This window comes from Gasterosteus aculeatus, chromosome 21 (assembly GCF_964276395.1).
Source record: "Gasterosteus aculeatus chromosome 21, fGasAcu3.hap1.1, whole genome shotgun sequence".
Classification (NCBI taxonomy): domain Eukaryota; kingdom Metazoa; phylum Chordata; class Actinopteri; order Perciformes; family Gasterosteidae; genus Gasterosteus; species Gasterosteus aculeatus.
Genome location: NC_135708.1, coordinates 14,154,027 through 14,168,879, shown reverse-complemented (window position 1 = coordinate 14,168,879; position 14,853 = coordinate 14,154,027). Strand labels below are relative to the sequence as shown.

At 47.5% G+C, this 14,853-nt stretch overlaps 1 protein-coding gene across 2 annotated transcripts in view; it reads left to right on the top strand.

Annotated features, from left to right (window-relative positions):
* The window catches only part of stau2 (staufen double-stranded RNA binding protein 2), a 64,421-nt gene extending 51,789 nt beyond the window's left edge, over positions 1 to 12,632 (top strand). Inside the window, exons 15-17 of one of the 2 annotated variants that reach the window (XM_040167192.2) lie at positions 10,096 to 10,161; positions 11,173 to 11,236; positions 11,997 to 12,632. In XM_040167192.2, the coding sequence (XP_040023126.2) occupies positions 10,096 to 10,161; positions 11,173 to 11,208 (102 nt within the window). In that variant the 3' untranslated portion in view covers positions 11,209 to 11,236; positions 11,997 to 12,632. Of the gene's footprint in view, positions 1 to 10,095; positions 10,162 to 11,172 lie in introns of both variants that reach the window. The other variant, XM_040167191.2, reaches the window with a different exon arrangement.
* The last annotated feature ends 2,221 nt before the right edge of the window (positions 12,633 to 14,853 follow it).

The following is a 14,853-nucleotide window of genomic DNA, read 5'->3' as shown; positions in this document are numbered from 1 at the left end:
ATGGAGGGTGGACATTGGGAGGGGGACGGGGGGGCGAGTGGCTTTTTTTCTGCTTTTTTTTTTTTTTCTAACCACAGAAAGTCTGCTCTTCACATTTCCACCACAGAGAAAGGCAGCAGAAATGAGAAACCCCCGACACGGTCATTTGTCAGCGGCCTGCGGTGTTTCCTGACTTAAACGTCCGCTGGATCCCTCGGCCGGGGCCCCGTCTGCGCTCCCTCCGTCTATTTACGACTCCGCTCGCCGTTTTCTTTTTTTACTGTCTGCGATCTAATTAGCCGAGTCTTGATCACACGTGTTGGGGCGCACCGCCTTCCCCGGTGTTTATTGTCTGTTTGCCACGCTGTTAAAATGTGTGAGGTGGCTCGTAAAAACTTGCCCGCTCTCCTTATAGTGGACAGGATCACAGCGCCGGTGGCTGGTAATGGGTCTCCGCCTCTGTGCTGAACGCTGTAGCGCTGAATCGATGTGCGCGGGTTCTCTTGAGTGTGTCATTGCCACGTCTTTGAAATAAAGTGGACGCTTGGAGCGAAACCACACCATTAATGGAAGAAGTTTATTGAGAGAAAAACAGTCTTTCATTTTTTTATGGCGTTGTAGAGAAATGTGATATTCCACGTTTTATTATCTCACTCAAATATTGTTCTAAATTACTTATTGGATATCCTTCCTGTCCCAACCATCACATGTGCATTTATTACAAGATATTTTTGCTTATCGCGTCGACTATTTTCCGTTCAAAGGCTGAGCCCCGAAAATGAAAATCCCTCGTGATCCGTTCCTGTTGTGTTTTCTAACACTTTGACAGGCCTGCCTGGCTTTCAACTAACTCGGTTTTGGCATTATGCTAACAAGACATATGTTTCCAGTGTGCATTACGTTATGTTTTTTTCCCCATGGTGTTCCATCTTTGCCTAGTTAGTGTGGCCCCTGGACCTTTTCATCAGAGAACCAGCCTGCTTGGAGGAGCCTCACTTAGCCTGCCTCTTGATGTAAGCATGCTGGAATTTATTGTTTTCAGTAAACAAGCCTTATGCATAATCTGTCTTCATAAGACACACTGCCGGTTGCCATGGGAACATGGTAGGGTTTTCATAACACTTTTTAGGGCTCCCTTAGGCGCAATGGGTCTTAATCAACCCCTCCAACGCGCAGACTTGAGGACCCACACAGCACTTTTGGGGATTTAGGTGCAAGATAAAATGTCCATCCATATCTTATAGCCCCAGCGAGCATGCTGGGTAATGAGAAACAGTCACAGGCCTTGTGGGGACCCATAGCAAATTATAAAACACAGCAAAAGGTTTTACTGGCGTGTCCCTCATGTGGATGAGGTGATTAAATGTCAAGCGTTCAGGGAGCTACAAGGAGGAAGAGACGAGAGGAAAAGGGTGTAAAACGCTGTCTGACTGCGGGTCCTCTCTTGTTACTGCAGCCCATGTCCACCAGCCATGCTCTCTCTCATACACACTGCTGTGTCTGACAGGGAAATATAAAGGGCTCTTGATGGAGGGTTGGGGATTATTGCATGCAGCTGGTGTCTGTCACAGTAAGACACTTAGCCCCTCACCCTTTAATTTAACCCTTTCATATACCTCATCCCCACGTTCCTCGTTTCTGCCTTTCCACACCTGTAAGTCTCCTCTGTAAATCTGTGTCTGTCTGAAGAGGTCAGTGCACTCTCAACAAAGTGTTTATGGGACCACTATGCAGCGTCTGAATACCCCCCCCCCCCCATACGTGTCTGCTGTAAGGAACCTTTAGGAGGCTCTTTATCCAGACAACATGTTGCAGGAGCCGCTTCGTTCTTTGTTCATTTCTCACACTGAGGTTCTGAGCTCCAGACAGCCAGCAGCTGTTGTCAGGGTGAGGCCTCTGGGGGGCTTTACAAACTACTCTGTAATGTGAAGTTGCTGCTCTGATGACTCATCAGATCGGTCTCTTCCATCTGTGTGGATCTTTTTTCTTCTTTTTTTTTAAAAGCATCCGCATTTTAGTTTTGGTCACTTACGCTGAACAAAATGGTTAAGGAATAATCTGAGCCCATAATGCTCTTTGACATCCAGGCCGACATGCTCGCTAGTGATTGATCCATCTTTGTGAAGTGTATTATGCTTGCAAATAGAGACCTTGTGGATGCTCGCTCTGGAGTGGGCTGCCCACGCTGCAGACAGACACGGTGGTTGTGCAGCAGCCACAGGCGTCACATTATCATCCTCACCTGACCGCAGCCTTGTACCACTGCCCGCTCTTAAACCTGCTGGGCACTCGCATCAGCAAGCCAACGGGGCGCGTTTGTCACTTTGGATTGTGGACAGCTAAAAAATTGGCCCTGGAAAAGAGCAGTTAAAAGAATCGTGTGGTTGATCTTTGACACTGGGAGAAAAGGGGGGGAAAGAAAAGGGAGATTAGGAGAAAGAGAAGTGCGGGAAAGCGAAAAATGGGACGCCCCCCCCCCCCGGGACCGATGACTATCTCTCCGCTGATAAGAGAGCGAGTGCCTGAAGGCTGGCTTCTCTTCCCACAGTGTTTTGTGCCTCCCCTCAAGCCAATTGTTCAGGATTATAGAAGCGCAGAAACCAGGCTCTCCGCAGGTGGAGGTCAGGTGGCGTAACGCCGCCTCGGAGTCTCTGGGGAAACCTCGCGGAAGCAGACGTTAGCCATAGCGGACGGTCGGATGGATGCTTTCCCACTGATATTTCCGACCACCCCTATTTGGAAAGCGCCGCCCTCCACGACTCGCAGACGCAACAATTCCAACGAGGCAACAAAAAATGTCTTTTGGACGTCATATCGAAGAGTAAATGTGAATGAAATAGTTGTAGCGATGACTCTCACAAAGGCAGGGCGCTCCTAGCCGCTGTCATCATTCAGGTCGCGTCTGTTGGTCAGCATTCGTGTTAGCGAGTCACTAGCTTGAGGCGGTTGTCTCTATCCAATAGCTTTTGCGCGCAGTAGTCCCATTGCCAACGCCTTCCTCGGGCCCCGCAGCTCATCTCGTGTTGCGTTCAGTCGCTGATTCATCAGTGACCTCGGAATTAGCAGTATTGAGGATGGACGAGCGCGGACTTTCCCCCCCCCCGCGTGTTTTCCTGTGGGCGGCAGATTGAAAAGGAATTCAGAGATGGGAAAAGTCAAAATAAAAAAGAATTCGGAGGTGGAAGGAAATGTGTCATCGTCTAGTAATGGAAAGGGAAAGTGATTGTAAGATTGTGTAATCTCATTCTGGACCTAGATTACTTCACTGTTTATAGAAGGTCAGTCAAACAATACAGCTCCCCGATGCAAGTGTCTAAAATGAAGATATCATCTTTAACCGTCTGTTTGTACTACCCTGATATTGGTTTGAATATTTACTACATGTGTTAATGGTCAGTACTAAGAATATTTACTGGCTTACAAGGATTGTGAAAGGGTTTTATTAGGTTTGTGGCTCTTAAAACAAAAATGTTCACATCAATCACAAATAGTTTTAAAGATTGTTACGTATGTTTTGTAAAAGTATTTGAGGCAAATCATTCTGAACCAATTATGTTGTCGACAAATAAAAACTGTTCATTGCTTACATTCCAGTTACAGATACTAAATACTGATACCAGCTAAACCTGCTCACTTTTCACTGCTGTAACCCTATAATAAATAACGCTCACCCTATAACAGTCACGCCGTGTTATAACACGAAGATCAACCAAGCCCGACCATCTCGCACAGCCTCCACCGCGGCATGCGGGCCCCGTGTTATCATAGAGGCCGTCTTCGGCCGCGTCTGCTTTTCCTCCCGAGGAGCTTTGCTGACAAGGCAGCAGTTGCGGTATGCCGAGGTGCTTCTGCTCCTCGCCCTTTGCCCATGTGTTTTGTGTTACGCCCTAGGAGGTGGCATGCTCGGCGATGGGCGGAGGAGGAGGAGGAGGAGAGGGGGGGGGGGATAAAGCAGGCCTCTCCGGCCCAAATGACGCATGACATGGCGCTGCGCCCCGGGCCCTTATTTATGGCTTCCCATGTCAGCGCGGGCTCGCTCCCCTGGGGAGCCCTGCAGCCGCTTACCCGCTAGTTTAGCTCGGGCCGCCCTCCGGGGCTCATCTCAGGCCTGAATTCACACACACACACACACACACACACACACCATCCACTGTAGGAATTCCGATCGCCGTAATGATGCGGCATGCACACATGACTGAGAAGTATGCAGAAATCAAATAGCTTTCACAGAGGGGTTTATTTAGCTGCGCTAACGTTCATAGCCGCCGCGCTGTTTTCACAAGGAGCGGCGCTTCAGAAGAATTAACACGACGGCCGCAGCGAGTCCGCCGGGCCGGCGCACACACTGCCTCTTTTATCGGTGCCTCTGATGTGGGAGAGGATGTGAAATCTGGAGAGAGGGTGAGGACGAGATTCGGAGAGAGGATCTGAATACATTTCCTCTGTGGTTACTCAAGAATCCATGTACATATCGCACCGCATTCGCAAATAAGCCGCATGCACACACAGGTGTTCTCCGCGAGCTATGCGGGAATATTCCAGTGATCCCTGTCCAGGGTTTTGATGTGGCTGGGAGGGAAAATAAAAGGAATTTAGAAGAAACGAAAGCCAAAGGATGGGAGGAAGTTAGAGAGTAGTTGACGGGGGAGGAAAGAGGAGGGAAGGAAAGTCTGCAATAGATAACGTTTTTTTTAAAGAATTTGATGATCAGAGGAAGATATGACGTGACAACCGGGTTAACACAGGACAAAAAGATGTCTGCGGCGTTCCCCTCCCCGGGTCTCATGTTTCTTTCTGCTTTGGGGGGAGAGCGCAGAAAGAGGGGGCAATGTCAAGGTTTTTATGTGGCCTTTTGAAAACGGAACAAGCCCTCTTCAGAACAATATATCAGCCTCAGAACTTCTCTGACAACAGGCCACTCATTTTTCCAACTTCCCAGGTTTCCGACTGTAAAACACCCAGTTTGAAATCCACTCTGGGTCATTGTTTAGTCTAGCGGAAGCCCCTTAGATCATCCTCATCAGCAGCCGATCTGCGTCCCCTTCATGTTCCAAGTCCTCACTCGCCCCCAAGCGACTACATGTTAATCTGACTCTTATTATTAAAGCCTGGAAGCCAGCATCTTATTTGCAAAATAAGAGCTCTTTCGACATCCACTCCAGCTTTGTATCAGCACTTAAAAAAAAAAAAAGTACTTGTGAAACAATGCTGTGGTTTGTGTTTCCCTGGTACTTGTATTGTTCCTGTAAACCGTGCAGTGCTCCCCTGAGTAGCCGGAACAGTGTCCACTGTCACTTCAGGCAGAGTTGACTCACATGCTGCAACGTCAAACCACACCACTGATTGTTTGAGGCTTTATATGGTTTTTGCTCCGTATTTAGATGCCCACATGCATCTATTTTAGTGCACAGGTGGTTTCCGGTCCTGCAAAACCGAACTAGGAGAAACGTGTCCGAGGAAGGAACCGAACATTGCCCGTCTCTCGCATCCTGCCGCCTCAGATAATGCGGTCCACCTAGACAGCGTTGCAGGATCGCTGATGCACTGAGCCTGGAGATTTGAGCAGCCGGTCCACACAGAGCAGCAGAAAGCCCTGTGAGTCTGGATCCGCTATAGGTACTGCTGAGATCGGGTCATTGGGTTAAACCCTAAGCTGGTGTCTGTGCTTTCATGTGGCCTCCGGCAGAGCAGAGGCGGGGGTTTCATCTGATAAAACGAAGAGAGCATTCGAACTAGCCTAACTTTTCTCTTTCTTCTACTTTCTGGAGATTGGAAGTGGGAGGAGCGAGAGAGGTGGAGGTATGTGAGAGTGAATGATGTGCTTGTGGTCTTTACCTCATTAGGACCTCCCTGGTGTCTTTGATGGCCAGAGGGAGAAGTGATGGAGATAGAAAAGCTGAGGCCTCCTTCCCCTCCTCTCTCAGCTTCCTTTCCCACCAAACATTTCATTTCTCAGCTTCCTTCAAGGCCTTAACCTCTCCTGTCTTTACACCTCTTCCTCGGCCATCCCCCGGTTCACCATCATGTCTTCATTAGTGCCCCAGAACCCAGTAGTCCCAACAGCAAGAGCTGACACAGGGGTCTGATTTGTCAGGCCCCCCGTGTCACCCAACGATCCATCAGATCCATCAGGCCGGTGCCAGGGACTCCTCTGGGAGCGGGCCTTTGTTTGGCTAAGCCGCTGACGGAGGCGAAGCCTCTGTCGGGGGAACCATTAAGAGCGCAGCGGGCCCAGACAAATGAGCCGCCCCTTGTCAATCCACATCAGACCACCGGTCGGCAGATGTCCTCCTCAGACGTCACCCCTGTCCACCGCCGTGTGTCCGTGGGCCTTTGAACTCGGGACAGCGAGATGGACAGACGATGTGAAGCGGCCGCGAGGCGCATCGGGCTCGACTCCCGGTCTCTGCTTGATGGAGAGCGCTGGGTTTTTTATCTGAAGTTGTGTTGAGGAATGATCGGTGAAGGAGGAGTGATGAGAGATGGCTTCAGTGGGCCTGTTGTCATAGCTACTGACGATGGAGAGATATAAATAATAATATTGATCCGCGAGACCCAGTTGGAATTACGAGAAATGGTGTTGCGGCAAAAGGTGTCTTTTTATTCAACTTTGTTGTTTGAGCCCCCCCCCCCCCCCCCCTCCTCCCCTGCTGTGCCAATGCAGTGGTTTCATTGAAGTGAATGAGACACTGATTTGTTTGATCTTTGGCGCAGTGCCGGCCTGAAGCTCCCACTGTCCTCCATGAGATTATGATAATTACTTGTCGGATGGCTTTTTTTTTTTTTTTTACATTCAACTGCACAAGTACCTTCCAGGAGAGACTGTGTGAAGACGTGTCGCTGTAGCCGCGTTTAAAACCATCGACTGGTCTCGCAGCTCGGTAATTCTGACTCGACTTAAGAGGAAACTTAAGATATCTTCTAGCTAAGCCCAGCCTTCAGATTGGATAAAGCCCTTAGTAGGGACATTTATTCAGTCTCAAGCGTCCCGTTTTCAAAATCCTGCGGCGGCACCACTCCATTTGTGAATGACTCTGCGTCCTCTCTGCACATTGTCTCCTCAGCCATCTCTCTCTCTCTCTCTCTGCCGTGACAGAGATGGAACACGTCCACCTTGCGTAACTCGGCCTCAGACTAAACACACTCCTCTGGTGTTGATGCGTCAGGGCAGCGGCTGCCTCTTAACGATGGCCAACTTATCTCATTAGAAAAATAATGATTTCACTGGCAGATAGCCCCGGTATTTGTCTTCGTATGTGTCCTTCACTGAGCTGCCGCGTCCAGGGATTGGCCCTCATGCCTGCCTGTCGTATATCAGCAGCGCTGCCACCGCCAGGCCTCTGATTTATGGCTGTTTGTCTCCAGTCAGCCCACCACCACCACCCCCCTCGACTGCCCCGCCCCACACACACACACACACACATATGTACCGCCACCCCCACCACCCCTCCAACAGATGGGCTCTAGCTATTTACTCAGGGAGAGAAAGATCCCAAACCGAAATAAATATAACAAACGAAAGGTAATTATGGAGAAGTTGGTTGTGATTACAAGTTATTGTTGAGCAGAGAAAGCGGAGATTGATCCTTGTTTATCAGGTGTGACCTGATCGCGTGTCCTGGATTAATCGGGCCGTGTTAGGTTTCCCTTCTTATCTTAATTACTTTTTCCGCTTCAGACGGTCCTGGTCAGTGCGAGAGTGCACCTTTTTTTTTTTTTTTTTTTTTTTTTTTTCATACATACGAAAAGAGTCCCGATGTGATTTAACGTTTATTAACAGTGAAATTGTGAAAACATTCCTTCAGCTGTCATGTCCTACGGGGTTGTTTTTTTTTCTCCTTAAATCTCTGCAAGTATATTCAAGCTCTAAATCTCGATGGCTGTCAGATCTTCACAGAGAAAAAAAAACACATTGCACCATAAATTGTCTGTTGCAGACTTCGAGGGGCTCCAGATGATTTCTGAGTCTCTGGAGAAAAGCCGTCCGTATTAACTGGACAGTATACATTTTTAAAACCATATTGTTGCACAGTTTTCAGTACCAGTAGGCATGAGACTTTTTTTTTATTTTTTTCAAATTGATGGATTCAAACCAGATTTCGACCCTCAGTCCTAAATTCTGATTCCTGGTTTATGTTACTCATAATCTGTTAAACAAAATCATTTGGGATGTGAGCAGACAGGTGGACTGAAACATCCTCCTCTACGTATTACATTCCACGGAGACGCGTTGCGGTGGGATTTATATTTTGTCAGGATTAAAGCGTGATAGATGGATCCAATGAGTGCTGATTAACTTAAACACAGACAGGTATTCACATGGAGACGTCTCCGTCCGGGAGAGTCTCAGAGAAATGTCTACCATTCGGATACTCTTGTGGGGGGAATTTAATTCTGTATATTACTGGTAAGAATTAGCTCCTTGATGAGGTTGACTCCGCCAGTCGTCACATCTCACTCATCTGCTGAGCGGAGCCTCGTACGCCTTATCTTTCTCCTGATTAACTCGTGATAGAGTGTAAGGGATCCAGGCTGGCTCGTATGCCAGATGTAGAATATTAGTGGAGCGTTTAGAGGTGATGTAATGTTTTTTTTTATGGGGGGGGTAAACCAGACTTTTTTTCTATTCAAACCGTATTGTTCACTTTATGTTAAGTCTTAATAGTGTCATATTCTAATTATTTGCTTTATACGTTTATAAATTGTTATTGGAGGATTCTACAGATTGTGTTGCGGTTTATATAAATATGCACCCAAATATGGTGACTTCCGCAATAACCATGGAATGCCTGTATAACTTCAACGCGACTAAATCAAAGGAATTTGCCATTTTTAAAACATGCAAAGAGCAGATGAATCATTTCCCTGCACATGAATCATGTGCTGTAGAACGTCACGGTTTTATATGATATAAAAAATAGCTCCCATAGTCATCCATCTACCATTGGAAACCAGTGACGCTCACATTGACAAAACCCTTGAAGCATGCAATTGAAACCGCTGGGTGGTGCTCCGAAAGGACAATTAAATCCATGTTGGACAACACAATAACACAATGAATGAGAAATGCATCGCTTGGTGGGACGGAGGGAAAAGCGAGATTTGGAGCCAGGGGGCGGGAGGCGGGAAGGGGGGCGACGGGTTCAGCTCGGTGGACGTCCCGACTGCCGTGGATCAGCACTCTGGAGTTAGCGAGTCCAGAAGATTTCTCTGCAACACCTCCGCCTCTCGGGTTTCCTTTTGTTATTTTGTTTATTTTCCAGTCCCACCTCAGCATAGCATGTGTGTCCGTCTGCACCGCGCCCCTCCGCTCCCACGCGTGTTGCGTATATTATGATAGCAGGCTGGACCCTCCTCGCATCACCAGCAGCCCCTCTCGCTGGCACGGGCAGGCGGGCGATGAGCAGGAAGGAAATTACCTCATGGCGTTTCTGATGAGGTTGGAGGGGGGGGCTCTAGGGAATTCTGCGAGGAGCATATAAATGCATATGTATATTATGGACCACATTTTTAAATGACAGGGCATTAAATTGCTACACCTGGCTGGTTGTGATTATGAACCAAACGTGCCACAAACGGTAAATTTAAAGCAGTCTTCCTCGATGGTGTGGGTTAGCAAACGTCTCATCCGCCCCCCCGAAAGCGCTGTCTCAACCACAAATTGAACGTCATTAAAGTCAATTAAACAATTAGTACTTCACATTTCACACACACTTTATTTATTTATCTCCGCTTAATTAGTGTGCGTTTGGGGCTACGCGGCTGCGGCTCTGTGTGCTGTGTTGCCTTTCATGACACGTAGGTATGTCAGACCCGCCGCTATTTGTTTAGCTGTGGTCCGAGAGAATACAGGTGTCACTCAGACGGACTTAGGAAAATGCAGAGAGGCCCGAAACATAAAGTGGAAATGTTAACCCAATAACGCTAGATAAACAGTCCGCGGAAAGGAGCCAAAAACAACACAGAACGAAGGGAAAGTGTCCTGCTGGCATCGGGTTTCCCAGAGTAAGTGTTATTTGAAAAGCAGCTGAAGGGTGACACTCACTCTCCTCCCACCCAATCTCCCTCCCTCCCTCCCTCACTCAATCAACCATCTGTTGTTCCCTCTCTTCTCAGGCTGCTCTAAGTGCCTTGAAACAGCTGTCGGAGCAGGGACTGGACCCGGTGGACGGCCCCATCAAGGTACGGTAGGAGTTGCATCGCGCTGAAGGCAGACAGGCGCTCACCCCGCCGCGCGTTTATCAATCGGCCGATCAGGGCGGACAGACGCTTGTCTAGTGAGGAGCCAGATGTGCGTGCCTGCACACGCGTGTTTTTGTCAATCGGGCTTTTTGCCAATCCTCAGCGCTGCATCAGCTCCCAAACACACACACACACACACACACACACACACACACACATCAGCGTTTCTCCTCCATATGGAAGCAACAACAGGAGTATATTTACATGCACGACATATTTCTCTCAGTACTTTGCATGATGTCTATCGCGACTAAGGTTTAGTCGTGGCGGAAAAGAGGTCTTTCCCCACGGGCCTTCAGTCCACAACGAGCAAGGGAGGGGAGGAAGGAGCGTAGGAGGAAATCTCTATCAAGCATTTCTGGAGTATTTTCATAGTAGGTGTGCCCTGGAAAAAAAGAAAAAAGTGCCTTTAGAGCAGTGGAGGGTTTTTTGCATCCTTGTCTCCTTTAGAAAGGAAGAGGAGAGAAACCAAGAGAGGAAAGACAACTGCAGCGTAATACCACCTTCATTTATGTCCTGAGAGGGGAAAATATGGTAGCAATTACACTCTACCCCCTTTGCCCCCAAAACTCATTTAGTCGCCCTTGTTGTTAACACATTTCTGTTTGTCAGGCTTCACATGACTGCAGTTCTCATCATGAAAACACATTTCTCCCCCCAAATCAGCTGCTTTTCTCTTTCTTCAAGACCCCCACACATATTTTCTGTTAAAAACCAGAGAACAGGAGAAAGTTGGTGTGAAACAGACTGAGGTCAAGGACTTGTGTCGAGAGTAACGGCGGCGGCGCTTTTGTTTTTTTCTTTTTACCGGAATCCCTTTGAAGTCATACTTTCACTGCATCAGATCCTGAGATCTTTGCGAGGAACATCGAGAACAAATTGCCGACCGCATGAACGATTATTAACCGCTTTGCAGGATCTGCCCTGACCCGGTTCTGTTTGTGTTTTCAGACCAGTGAACCATGTGGGAGGGAGGACGGACATTAAACAGACTAACTCAGGCACCACCACTCAGGTCTGCAAGGATTCAAAGGCTGTCGTCAAGGAGCTGACCCCCCCCCCTCCCCCTCCTTTCGGCATACACCTACCCGACAGAACCCCACCCGCCCTCCACCCCCAAGTCCCCCAACCCCACGATCGCCACTGTATCCTGCAAAACCTGTAGACATGCAATAGGGTGGATGTGCACCGAGAAAGGACCGACTAAAACACCATTACCTGAGTCTATGTGAAGACAACGCTATATTAACACCGTTATTGATGATTTCAGTCGAAATTTAGAGAACAAACAAAATATAAGAAATGAAACACAAACTAATGAGACAAATGCATGGTACTGTATGAAATTAAGGGAAGTTCAAAGTGATACACTGCATAGACAATTTCCCCTTTGGGTGAATTTCTTTTGGTGTGGTTAAAGACAAATATGTACATCATGCCATTGAAACCCAAAAGAAACATTTTAGGGGAGAAACCAACTTGCGTACAGTAGCTTCTTTTTTTCGGGGGTAATATGTTTCTGTTTTGTTTTTTTTATTTTTTTATTTTACTAATCTAACAATGCTTGAGTACTGTATTTAAAATTAACCAATGCCAGTGCTGTGAAAGTTGTAGTTGTTGTCTTCATATATAGTCACCCAGCTTACCTTGTATGCTGACATAAAGAAGAAAAAAAAAAGAGTTCATCTATCTATATGGATGTGTATGACTTGCAAGAGTATCATGTTCCGAGAAATAACAAGTTTTTTTTTTTTTTTTTTCATCTGAACAAAAAGGACAAAACTGGTGTTGGCAGTAATCAAGTGTTCGACCACCCAGGAGAGAAGGTCGGACTAACCTTTCCTTCCTGAAAGGTCTCACTCTCCCGCCTAACACGACCCCTCACTGGCACAGCATCACTGGAGCATCCACAGACCAAAAGCGGAGGCGAAGGGGGGGCCGCCGCAGTAGTATCACTTTTTATCTAGAAAAAGGGGGGCCAGCGGTTCGTATTTTGCTCGTAATCTCTGCCACCAACGCGCCACTCCAGAGATTTTACGACCGCATGTCCTCCGGTGAATGAAAAAAGTCCTCTCCATTCCAATGATTTTGTGTCAGTGGATTGTCTCCCCCCCTCCCCTCCCCCCGCCACAGTTTTGTCGATCACATCTACACCCATTGTGTGTGTGTTGTATTGACCCGCCAAGGCATCAACTGGGTGCTTTTAATGCCTGCATTCTGTCTGTGCGTCTTTCGAGCGGAGAGAGTCTGCGTGCGATCCGACTCGCAGACTCTCTTCCCCCCCAAAGCCCACTTTGTTCACTGACATTGAGGACATGTCTTCTTCTTCGCTGTGAGTACAATGTGTAATAAGGCTGTTGCTGTTACCGAAATGCAGTAAAAACACCTCAGTTCATGTGGGGGAAAAAAAATTGTTCTTTGTGTCTCATTTTCTTCTTTTAACGCGTACAAACGCAGCGGCGTCCAAAGACAACGAGCCTCAAACGAATGAAATACTCCAGTGATGAATCGACAGCCAGCCATTATTAAAAATCAATTAATTAAAAAACAATTGGGATATTATCTTAAAGACATACTAAGTAGCTCATTCTGGTACTTTCAACCACATCTATCCAAATTTCTCATTTGTCATCAAGGTTTATTTGGTTGTCTTCACATTACTAGACTTTGGTCACCTGATGTTATTGAAGGCTTTGGGAAAGTCTAGCAAGGGGACCTCGAGGTGAGGTCAGTGTAACCCAAGAGAAAGAATATGCTTTCAATCCAAAGGCAGTTTGGAAAAAGTTGGACCTTACAACAAGCCTCTCTTGAGGTTGTGATTCTGAAATCACCAAGATTTTACTAAAGTGAGCGAATCCAAGAAACATTAAGAGCTTCAGAATTTTCTCAGAGAATAAGACTTAACCTCATAAATAACATTTATCGTTTACGTCTTAAATGCCTATGCTACTGCATTCATTACTCATAATGGCTAATAATATTTAACAAGCACATAACAACAAATTGGCTAGTTTTCATCCCAAAAAAATCTAATCGTGGTCCATTACGTTTTAATGTGTGTTGGTATTCCAACTCTCTTCATAAGTGTATCATGTATCGAATGCCAACGCCTATTGTTTGACTGTATAAATCATGCAACGACTCTCCAAGCACATTTATCTGCAGCCCAACTCGCTGTGGTTCAGCCGAAGCAAACGGAGACGTTTACATACCTTCAACAAATCCTGTGGGAAGAACAAACTAATATTGCAGAAGTCCGTCTCACGCTTTACTTTTTGACTTCTTCTACATTGTCTGTGGCCCTCAGACGCGCTCTCATTCCTACAGACATTTCAGCTCTTTGAAGACCTTTTGTGAAACCGCTGGCCATTTGTACATTTTGCACATCCTGCGGACTATTTTGAAGTGTTGAGGGTGATATGGGAAAAATAGGCTATTTTGAAAATAGAGAATATTCCTGCATTATATCGTTGTGCAGCTTTTTCCAAAAAAAACCTGCTGGTTCACCAGCCGTTTGCCAGTAAGACGCGCAGACTATCGGAGGACTTTCCGAGGACGAATGCCCGTTTTGTGTCGCCGTGTACGAGTGCTTTAAACCTCACAAACGAATAACTACCACCTCCTGTAATGTCATGACAAACCTGTTCATTTACGCTGCAGACAAAAACCCTGTTTGCGTGTTTCCAAATAGACTGAAGCTTTCTGAAACTGGAGTGTGTGCGCGCCTGCATCTACCAACCACCACCACGTGCAGGGCCCCCCCAAACCCACTATGCTCCCTCCCATTAGCGAGATGAACGAGCGAGCGGGACAGCGGCAGTCTGACCCCCCCCCTCACTGACTAATGGACACACATTAGAGGCAGATCTCTATTCCAGAAGCTTGTCCAGGTAGCTGGAGGGGGGGGGGGCGTTAGACCCCAGATGAATTGCCCTGCTTTCACCAGCCGATGTGGGAGGTGAACCTAAGGCGCCCGAAATAGAACGAAATCAATGTGGCCGCGCGAGCAGCAAACGCACGAGACATCGATTTTTCCATCTGAGTGATGCGCCATCGACCCGACTTGAAGTCCGCTAAATTAGAGCCGTATTAACAGGAGGATAAAAGAGTGCAGAGAATCTTATAGATGTTGATGAACGTCCAAGGAATGACTCAAGCCCCCCCCCCAAAAAAAACCGCGTGCTCACGTTAAGGGGCCGTTTCGCACAAAGAGGCCGCTCTGATTCCACGTGGAGTCTCCGGGAAGTGGGTGCGCGTGGTGCTGATGGCTTCGGCACACCAACAGAGGGATTGCAACTGTCACTACAGCTCTCCCTCATATTAGAACTAATCTGCCGCTGAGCAACTTTATCCAGCGCCCACTAGTCACGGAAGAGGAGCGCCGCGCGCACGGAGGCCCTGACGTCCCCGCCGCGCGCCACCGCGCTCCGCAGGATGGGCGCGTTCTCCCGTCGCTGACCCAAACATATCCATTTGTTCAGTGGAAAGAGGAATGTCCGCTACCACCCTGATCACTCGCCGTCACGGACCCTGTTTCGGTGAAACTTTTGTTTTTCCGATCAGTTAGTTCAGTTTATGAGAAACCTAGATTTACTCTTGTATATTTGTTTTGTATTAACACAATCGCATGCA